This window comes from Malurus melanocephalus, unplaced genomic scaffold (genome assembly GCF_030028575.1).
Source record: "Malurus melanocephalus ecotype Western Australia unplaced genomic scaffold, MMel_1.1 scaffold_1172, whole genome shotgun sequence".
NCBI classification, from domain to species: domain Eukaryota; kingdom Metazoa; phylum Chordata; class Aves; order Passeriformes; family Maluridae; genus Malurus; species Malurus melanocephalus.
The window spans coordinates 55,022-65,854 of record NW_026624404.1 but is presented as its reverse complement, the minus strand read 5'-3'; the positions used below and the strand labels follow the sequence as shown (position 1 = coordinate 65,854).

At 50.8% G+C, this 10,833-nt stretch overlaps 1 protein-coding gene across 1 annotated transcript in view; it reads right to left on the bottom strand.

Moving 5' to 3' along the window:
- Positions 1-30: 30 nt before the first annotated feature.
- Positions 31-10,833, bottom strand: part of ME2 (malic enzyme 2) — a 42,783-nt gene continuing 31,980 nt past the window's right edge. The window contains exons 12-16 of the mRNA XM_057387294.1: positions 10,682-10,824; positions 7,193-7,295; positions 6,388-6,458; positions 5,692-5,790; positions 31-5,374 (exon numbers count right to left, since the gene is read on the bottom strand). Coding sequence (XP_057243277.1) covers positions 5,225-5,374; positions 5,692-5,790; positions 6,388-6,458; positions 7,193-7,295; positions 10,682-10,824 — 566 coding nt within the window. The 3' untranslated portion in view covers positions 31-5,224. The remainder of the gene's footprint in view (positions 5,375-5,691; positions 5,791-6,387; positions 6,459-7,192; positions 7,296-10,681; positions 10,825-10,833) is intronic.

Here is a 10,833-nt window from a genome sequence, read left to right as displayed (position 1 = left end):
CGAATAAATGACATCAGATACAACTTAGGCAAAGGGAATGCATTTTACTAAGAAAATAGAAGACCRGAACACACATTTCAATAGAGTTACAACGTTATAAAGTAGGAAGAGACCCCAACCAGTTCACATTTTACATACAGTTTTAGTTTCAGCTGAGCAATGACCCTCCCAGGCACAGCCAACCCCGTGCAGATCCGGCTGGAACTGTTCTCACCAGCAGGCTTACATTGATTTGTGTAAGGTAGATATGTTTAAGATAGAAATAAATGTAGATTATTCTGCTGTTTTATTGACAAACCAGCCCTCAGTCCTAAGAGTATTTTTATTCCTGTTAGGAAGAACCTACTTGAAGGATGGATGAGCTGGTCAATGGAACATGGAGAGCCGAGTTCAGTGTAGTGCCAAGCTCACGTTCCAGGATACAACCACCCAGCACAGGGCTCCTGCAGCACGAGCTGAATGTCTGGTGACCRGGAACGGTGTCCTCCCGCTGCAGCCACAGCCCGTGATGCCACCAGCACTGCGAGCCAGTCCTGTCACCACAGAGAGCCGTGGCCAGCAGCGGCAGGGTAGTGTGAGCTCTGAGCTGTGCTGGGTCAGCCTCATGCCCGCCCAGATCATCCCAGGGTGCTGATATCGCACTGGAGTGTGTCCTGGGGTGATGATATCGCTCTGGAGTGTGTCCTGGGAGCAGGCAGGGAGCTCCATGCAGGATCTCATGTCCCAGATCATCCCCGGGTGCTGTTATCACACTGATGTGTGTCCTGGGAGCAGGCAGGGAGCTCCATGCAGGATCTGCTGTTCCAGATCATCCCCAGCTGCTGATACCGCTCTGGAGTGTGTCCTGGGAGCAGGCAGGGAGCTCCATGCAGGATCTGCTGTCCCAGATCATCCCCGGCTGCTGATATCACACTGATGTCTGTCCTGGGAGCAGGCAGGGAGCTCCATGCAGGATCTGCTGTCCCAGATCATCCCTGGGTGCTGATATCACACTGATGTGTGTCCTGGGAGCAGGCAGGTGGGGCAGGGCAGCCCCACGCAGGATCTCATGTCCCAATACCACACTGATGTGTCTCTCAGGAGTAGGGAGGTTCACAAAGGATCCGCTGTCCCTGCAGCAGCAGCAGCAGCTGAATTTCTGTGCTCACATTCAGCTCCAAGCAGGTGCAGTTAGAGTTTTGCTCTGGATCTCCTCCATCCTGCTCACATACGGCTGTGATGAATGGCGAGAGCAGCACGGATCAGCCAAAGGGAGTCCAGCAATGACAGTGGTTCTCTTCAACCCACGGAGCACTCTGAGTGAGACAGGAGTCCTGCAGTCCAACCTGAGTGCCTTGCAGACACCTTTATGTGATGGCAGGGCAGCGCAGCTCTGCACCTCAGAGGGCGATGGAACAAGAGCAAATGAAACCAGCTGGGACTGCCTGGGGCCCAGAGTCAGCTGAACTAAAGCGCAGGGCTGGAGCTGCACAGTAGTGATCCCCACTCTGCCACAGTTGCCACGGAGGGCTCCTAACAAGGAACTACAACGGGTATGGTTCATCTTTGCRGCTACTACCGGAGGAGTGCGACAGAGTTACTTTATCCCCATAAAACAGCGTGCTGGAAACAACAGTACAGGAGGAAGACACGCACCCACCACAGGAAACCCGCCACACAYCACTCTGCAGGTAAGTGTCACTTGGAAAACAAACACAACGTGTCAGGATGCATCACTGCTCACAAACGTAACCGGGAACTTGTGCCACGAGTCACACTGCGGGTTAAAATCTATCAGACACAACATTTTAATAATTCTTCTACATGTCAGGGTGGCACCTGGGCAGAGGCTTCAGGAACACACAGACCCTTGTAACATCTTTGAACAAAAACACACGTATTTTATAAAGAAAGGCTGTGCTTCATCAGCAACCTTTACTATCCCCTGAACACTCCTACAGGCTGCTGCCAAGAGGCTCAGTCCTGCCCCTGCTGATTTTAAGGGAGCGAGTCTTGGACAAATCCTGGGAAAGACTGACCTCAGTTGAAGTTCCTGATCCTCTCAGAAGGTTCTGCATACCCCAAAGAGACATGGAAGACAGTCTTTGATATCATTTGGAGGGCTGTGTGACAAGCTAGGACACTGGCTGTCCTGCAGATCATGTATTTTTAACTTAACACTATGAAACATGACAAAATGCATCCTGGTGACACCTGTTTCCCTTTGCATACTGTGTAAGAGAATTTTCTGTACAGAAAAATATCAGTAGATACTTCTGAATAAGCCAGCAAACAGAATAAAATCGTGATAAGCAAAATACGAAAAAGGAAACGGTGGTTCCTTACTAGGCAGCAAGATTAGCAGTTGTAATTAATTCAAGGATTAATTGTACCTGAAGAAAAACTGGACATGAATTTATGTGTCTTAAAATTCCATGTATCTAAAAAAATACTGGAGAATATGAAAGAGGGAGTGAAATGGACTTAAAACTGTGAGCTGACACATCACCTGTAGCTAACAGGAGACAATGGCTGCACACTGAAGGTGAAATTGCTCCATGTGCACCCTGCAGCTACAGAAAACCCAGAGAACACGGTCAGACAAAGCCTGGGCGGTGTGTGTGCATGGAGCAGCTCTGAGCAGAACCGCTGAGCTGCCACAGCTGGGACAGGGACAGRGACAGGGACAGRGACAGGGACAGACAGGCCCTCTCTGCCCCAGCTCCAACACTTCCTAACTGGAGCCCGCAGGTCTGCAAGGGCAACTTTCCCCACAAAAATGATAATGCAGGAACACCTGTCCTTGGGAAATCCCGCTTGAGGACAGCAGGGAGCCGGTGCCAGACTGGGGGAGGACAGAACAGGCATCTTCCCTCAGCCAGGACAGATATCCTCCAGGAACTCCCCTGGGGAACCAGCCTGGCTCCTGCCCCTGCTGCTCACGGGTAACGCTGCTTCCCCAAGCTCCAGGGCTTCCTGAGCATTATCAATGGCCACTGATAAAGGACAGAAAGTGCAATTCCTGCCTGAAAATAAAATAATCAGATTGACAGGGTGGATGCAAATCTTTGTTTTCTAAGCCAGAGTTAGGGAGCGATTCCCCTGCCTCTGTGATCATTCCTATCTGGTACAGGAGATCAGTGCATTGGGTATTTTTGTTACCCATCTGTCTAATGAGAGTGTTGGCAGAAGGGAGGGAGTGTGTGTTCCCAGTGCACTGGAATCCAATGGTGCAGAACTCTGCTGGCACAGTACAACAGCTTTCAGATAGAGCCAAACTTCCAGAAGGCAAAAATAATTCATACATTGAATAAATAMTTTTTTTTCAGTAAGATCACTAATTTAAATACAATAAAAACAAGGCATAGCAAAAATAGATGAAAAAAGCATTCTTTGTAAAAACCTCCTATGTGTGTGTTGGTGTATTTTATACACGTGCTTACGAGTGCAAGTTCCTATCCAYGCGCATCGCCTGACTCGGCCATGCGGCACTTCCAGCCCCACCACACAAAACTTTACCACAGCTTGAACTTTACCACAGGTTTTTTTCCACATCACCGCTTTCTGCCTTCAGATAATCAGCCTTCTTTCCCCTCTCAGGCAGAGCCTTCCCCCRGTTCCCTGTGCCTTGTAAGAATGTGATTTTAAAAGCAGAGGTCAGGCTGTGGGCGCATTGTCCCTGCTCTGTCCTGGGCTGTTCTGTGGAGACTGCATTTCCCTGTATGATGGAGGGCACGGGAGCAGTGCTTGCCATGAGTAAATCCTGAGCAGGCTTTACTTTATCTCCAGCTTTTGGTTTCAGGTGTGCTGGTACAGCACTGGCACATCTGAATGTTAATTTACCCTGGTCCTTTTCCTGCCTTGAAGCAGCAAACAGGAGCACGGCACAGGATCTTTCTCCCTGCTCYGGACACAGCCTCACGGGGTGAGGAGCCTGCCTGCTCCTCTGGAGTGACTGAGGCCCCTCACACTGACAGAATCAGCAACAACATTCACTGTGGACCTGGAACAGATGGGCAGCACTAACCCATGGCGAGGAAAAGCTCTACCTGAAGGTTTTGTTTTCACACACGAGCTCTGACAAACTGGACCTGTAAATGGAGGGAATAAATCGGAGTGGTCAACACGGAGCTTGCAGGCTCTGCATCTTTTGGGCCCAGTACTCGCACTGAGCCAGATATTGGGACTGAGGAAATGTTCCAATGTTTCTGGTGTGAATCTGTGTGTGATGAACAATTCCCATTTCAGCCTCAGAGCTCCTGTGAGCTGCCTGTTCTAAGAGTCCACTTTGGAGCCGAGTCAGCAATGTCTTAACACAGCACACTCGAGTTTCTTTGTGAGAATAAGAGGATGCAAGGGAGAAAACAGCCTGACTTAAAASAAACAAAACCTTGAAAAAAAAAATTAAATAAAAATCCTTTGGTACATCATCTTACAGTCCACTCTGTAAAATCTCCTTGTAAAATCTCTAAAATATTTCCATAAATTACTTCAGGTCCTACCTCTACCTGATGGAATTCATTCTGTGACAGCACGGCTTTGTTTCTAAAAACTATTAAGTGATTAATATTATTTTCAGGCTTCCCAAGGATAATCCGGACTAGTTCACATTTCTCCTGAGAAGATGTGATGAAAACTGCAAACTTTGCTGCAGACTCCACATGCTTACATCTTGCTGTTCCACAAGGRAACAGCAGCCAGTGCCACAAGGATGCCTGGACACGGACATCTTAAAGCGTTAAAGAAAACCGAAAGCCCATGAGAACCTTAAAGTTGTCTTCAACTGTCCTTTTTTTTTTTTCTTTCACAAGTGGTCTCCCTGGATGTCACAGGTAATGCAGTGAGCAACACCAGGACAATTAGAAGGCTGATTATTAAAGGCAGAAATTAATCATTCTGGAGATGAGCAGTGATGAGAGAGCTATAGTTCATCATCAAATGCATGTAGCCAAAATATCATTAATAGAACTCTTCAGTGTAGTGTGGCTCGAAGCTAGAATTGCAATGCCATTATTTAAACTAACTTTGGAGGGTTCTCTCATCCCCGTGGCAGATGCCATCATCCATACAGTTTATCAGGTACTTGGGAGAAATCAAGTGTAAAACAGGGTATAAGGGGGGAAAAAAAGGCAACAAAACGAGYGAAAATAAATTAGAGGAGTCAAAGATCATGATTTGACTTGGTCTGAGAAAGGGATCCCTGCAGAGTAGGAGGTACTGCCTGAGGAGTGCGCGCGGCGGTGCATCAGTGCACCTTGGACTCGGGCCAGTCGTACACGTCCGGCATGAAGGACTCGTACTCGTAGCTCCACACCTTGGAGCGGATGTAGCGGTTCTTGTCTTCGGGCTCGGGGTAGTGGAAAGCCATGTTGTTGGCGTACAGGAACTCCATCACCTGTGGGGAGAGCGGCCCGGAGGTGCTGTCGCTGCTGGATGGCCCCAGAGCAGTGCAGTGACACAGCCCCCACCCGCCCGACAGTGATCTGGGCACCGCACCCCAGCACCCAGAGGGGCAGCGCTTGGTCTGTCACCACTGCCACGCTGGAACACCCAGCTGAGGGAGCGTTTGAACGAGCATCTCTCACTGAAGGGACAAAGAACTGGGTGTGTATGCCAAGGCACCCCGTGTTCAAGGGCCACACTGTGCGATCCGGCAGTTAATGCACACATAAACCACTTGAAGTGCAGCGCTATTTTATGTTCCGTACTCACCTTGACAGCTATATAAATAGAAACTTCCCTGATATTGGACAGTGGAGGATAAAGCCTTCCTTGTGCGAGCTCCTCATCTGTCAACTGCTCCGCSAGTGCCTGAGTCAGAAAAATAAACCCTTTTTATTTACTGTGCCCCAAACGTGACTAACACTGTGCTGGGACACCTGAGAGGATCCAGCTGCAGTGTTCTTCCACCCAGAGCACTCCCAAAGCACTGAAGGAAGGCAGCCAGGATCTGAAACTTTCCATCTGTGGAACTGAGAATCAGCTCATTCTGACTGTAAGCATTTAACAAAATCAGCTGTGGTACTGCAGAGGATGGATCCCCATAACCATGGAGGCTGCCGAAGAATGACCACAGCGCTGCCCGCATGTACGGCCCTGGTCCCCGGACACTCTGGTGTGGAAGGTGCTCCTGCTCCAGGGGTGCTGGGGCCAGCGGCGCCCCTGACCACTGTGCCACAGCTATGAGGCTGGGAGGCAATTCACACATCCTACTTAACCAAAACTGCCACCCAACCCGGTTCTTTCCACAATTTTGTTTGACCAAAACACTTTTTTTTTTCATTGCGGAGGGACAAACCAACAGAAATCAAACAAGAAACTCCTGTGTTTCACCAAGATTTGAGAAAGAGCCCATCAGGCCATCCCTGYGGTGTCAGAACCCAAAGCCTGCGCTGCCCCCAGACTTACCTTGGCAGCCTCGAGGAAAACCTTATCACTGATGTGCCGGACACTGCTGAGGATCACAGCCAGAGCCACACCTGCAGGGAAATCGCTGCCGTTAGGGCCACATCACTTTAAAACATGCAGCCTTCTGCTGAGAAGCTGCAGGTCATCTAGAACATTATTTTTAGAAATCTGCCCCATGCTTTCTACGCACTCTAGTGTAGATAGTCACAGGATGGTTCGGGTTGGAAGAGGCTTTAAAGCTCATCTGGTTCCACCCCCCTGCTGTGGGCAGGGACACCTCCCAGTTCCACAAAACCATTGCCAAGTGTGCAGCCTCTGGCCACAGCAGGTGGCTTTGGACAAGGGCTGGGGTGCAGCAGCTCAGGAGGAGATGGAGAGAAGGGGGAGGCAGAGACATCCCCGGAGCTACTTTTCCACCCTCACTTGTGCAGTATAGCTCTAAGAGCTGTTAACTTCCAGAACTGCTAACACAACTGCAAGTGCACATTAACATTTCTTTTCGCCTTTCCTCCCAAAACAAGCAGAGGAACCCACAGCGCAGCAGCTCCCAAAGCCTTTAATAACACCCTTGTGTTTTCCTAGAAACATGCAGCTGGGTTTGCTCTCGTGTCACGTATGGAACTGCACAAGCCCAGCACCCACTCAGAGCTGACTGTCACTCACTCACTCATTTTCCCAAATGCTCAAAGATTGGCATCATCTCCTCGTTCTGTTTCGCTGACTGTGCCTGTGCACCAAGGGAGCCCAGGGAAAGGTGCAAGCAGCYCCATCTCAGAGCTTAAATGATAACGGCTTTATTTATTACCTGGAAAAATGTAGGCGTTGTTTCCTTGGCCAGGCTTGAAGGTTCTGCCATCCTTCAGAGTCACCAGCTCGAAGGGACTGCCGCTGGCAAACAAGCAGCGGCCCTGGASAGGAGGAACGGGCACAGTCAGGCACTGCTGGGGCCACAGCGTGGGGTGGTCTGAGAGCCAGGGACGAGCAAAAAAAGTACAAACAAAAACCCCACACAGCACTATGCAGCCCTCCAGGCTCGGGGGAGATGTGTTTATTGAATCATTCAACGTTCTTCAAGGGAGCGGTGCCCTAGAAGAGCTGCTCACACACAGAATGAAGCGCTTGTGCGTTAGCCATCACCATGGTCATGACTGCTACAGCCACAGGCCAGCCCCATGGCCACCGTGCAGGCTGACCAGTGACCGACACTGGCTGGAGCACAAATAGGATCAAAAGGTCACTTTCTTGCTGCAGGGTGGGAGGGCACAGGCAGGAACTGCTGCATCACACTTGTGTTGCCCAGAGCTGAGAGAGGAGTGAATAATGTGGTTTGCTTATCATTCCTTTGGGAAGGATTTTAATTGGCACAAAATATTAAAACACATGGTTTTAYTTTTAAACCCACGACAGGGTGAACTACACCCTCTAGATAAATGACCTTGTTCTCAAGCAGTAAAACCACTGAAAACAAAAAAAATCCTGACTTCCATTTGAGTAACAGGCTTAAGAACATCAGYTCAAAACCCTTGGGGTTCCCCAGGACCCCTGTGTTTGAGAACAGATTGCCCAAGGAGCCGCGGAGTCTGGAGCTGTGTCTGTCAGGGCACACCCACGGCAAGAGCCTTTTGTGCAGGGAGCAGAGCACACAGATGCTCCAGGGGACAGCCCCGCCAGACAAAGCACATTAAAAGGCAGCAGAAGCCCTTAGAACACACAGGGGCACCGCCAGCCTTCCACAGGTGCCATCTAGTGGGATAAAAATAAGGAATGAAAGGTTAGTGATAGCATCTTTGTTCCCCTGTGGCCTCTGCTGCAGGCTGGGACTTCACCAAACCAGGATCAGTTCCCAAAGCCAGGAGACACCGGGCTGGCAGCTCTGATCCCCAACGCCTGACAAACTGTGTTAGCTGCGTGACAAAGTAACTGACGCTGGACATTTCCACAGAATCACAGAATCACAGAACCACCAGGGTTCTGGAGTCCATTTCCCAGGGAATTACTGTATCTCCAAAGGAAAAATGTGTTTTGAAGGGCCAGCTGGGGGTCAGCTGAGTGCATTTCAGAGAACCACGGAGCATCATGAAAACAAACAACTGAACAGCTTAAAGAGACAGAAACACTACAAAATTTATGGGTAAGGACTGGAATAAAACCACAGCAGTACTTAATGGTCCAAATAACCCATGTGTATAAATTACTGGAAATATGGAAATTAATGAATAAAAAATATATGGATCCAACAGAGGGAAAGAACCCCAAAAGACCTTCTCTCCACCGGGTTCAAACATTCTTCAAGCTGTGCTCACGCAGCTGCTGCAGGGCAGATGCCATCACACCTGGCCTAAGGAGCACAGCCTTGCTCTGCCCTGTCACTGCCATCCACCCTGGGGTCTGCCATCAGCACCCAGCCAGGGGCACACATCAGCCCCCTCCCTGAACACACCTGCTGATCGGATATTCTGTGGAAAATTAAAGCAAACAGCAGGCTGATTTCCCCTCTAAATATGCTCCTGGACTCCTTCAGCTGGAGATGGCAGCAGTTTTTACATTTATTTATGCCAGCTGAAGTCTTGGCTACACAACTAACTCTTGTTTACTTTCTACCCAAGATACTGGAATTAACACACTGCAACACTGCCCAGCTCAGAATTGTGGTTAAYGMAAGAYAGCTGAGAGATACTAAACCATTGTMATTTAAAAGCTTGTCCAGGGCAGGGAACGRAGCTGGGGAAGGGTCTGGAGCCCCAGGAGCGGCTGAGGGAGCTGGGAAAGGGGCTCAGCCTGGAGCAAAGGAGGCTCHVGGGGGACCTTGTGGCTCTGCACAACTCCCTGACAGGAGGGGRCAGCCGGGGGGGTCGGGCTCTGCTCCAGGGAACAGGGACAGGAGGAGAGGRAAYGGCCTCAGGATGGGCYRGGGMRGGGSMRGGGGGRMMWTKGGGRAAAWTYCYTYMWSRRAARGGCYKRTCCARCCCTGGCACAGCTGCCCAGGGCAGGGGTGGAGTCCCCATCCCTGAAACAATGTGAATGTGGCACTTGGGGACATGGGTCAGTGGTGGCCTTGGCCGTGCTGGGAACAGTTGGAGTCGATGTCCTTGGAGGCCTTTTCCAGCCCCAGTGACTGTACTGTTAGAAGATAAGATGTGGACTTTGTCCCGAGGCCGCAGCTCCAGGGCTCCTCCCRAGCTGATGGGCCCGGGAACACAGAGCAGAACGTGGGTGTCAGAGGGGACAGCAGAGTGCCACCCGCCCCGTGTGACACTGACACTGCCACAACGCTGGAAACGGAGCCACGCCAGCAGCGCAAGGGAGGAGCTCACAGCCTGCACCAGCACACTGGGAAGATCTCCACACCCCCATTCTCAAACGAGTCACCCGATTTGGGACTGTTTAGAAACAAAGAAATAGAAACAAAAGCAGTCCTTTCACCAGCCCCAGCCCTGAGTCAGCAGGCAGGCCCAGCAGCCAGGACAGTGGTGACACCAGCTGCATTCTGAGTGTCAAGGAAAGCCACCACCCCCAGTTCCAAGGCTCGCAGGAACTGTGAGCTGCTCCAGGTGCTCTGTGCCCCCAGCACCTTCCCCTCGGGCTCCCTTCACCGGCCATCAGCTTCACCAAAGAGCTGTGCCCACGGGTAAAAGATTTTCCTCAATAAAGGCAAAACTCAGGTCTGGATGCACTCCTTGGATAACAACAGAGTTATTGGGCAAAAACCCAGCCCCAAAGTGCAGTGTGCACGCCCCACAAGGTGTCCTGGCTCCGAGGTGTGTGYGCTCCCAGCTGGCTCCTCCAGCCGTGTGGTGGTGCCAGTGCACGTCACACAGCCCTGTGACAGGGGACAGAGGCCAGCCCTGCCCCGGGAGCACAGGGCCCCACGGGTCAGTGCTAATGGCACCTGCCAGACTGAGCGCCAGCACGGCTCCTGCACTGCTGCAAGGACATCACCTGCTCCAAGGACTGCACTCCATGTCACAGCTCGCCCTTAGGCCTATAACGATGCTGTCATGCTTCATTAAAACACAAAATAATTAAACAGAGCAGTGARAAACAGTTAACTGAGCACAGCCATGTAACAGTACCGGTGATCATTCTCTCAGAAAAGCGGTAACAAAAAGTGGTAACAAGCTTTTTTAAGCTTTGCGAAATGTTGTTACCTAAAAACCAAGCCCTGCTTCATCAAATCCATTTGAAACCCCATCTACTTGTGTTAGAAGGCAAGGAACACCAGCACTGTGATGTCCCAGTGATAATGAACGGCCTGAGCTCTCCCACCAAGCAGCCCCCACTGCAGTTCACACACCTCCGTTATCGTGTAGGCCTCCTCCGCCGTGCACTCGGCCTTCACCGTGGGGTTGCTGAGCGCGAAGATGATGGGCCGCTCGTTGATGGCAGCCATGGCTCGGAGCACGTCGTGTGAGAAGAGGCGCCCGGCTCCCGCCACTCCTGCAGTGG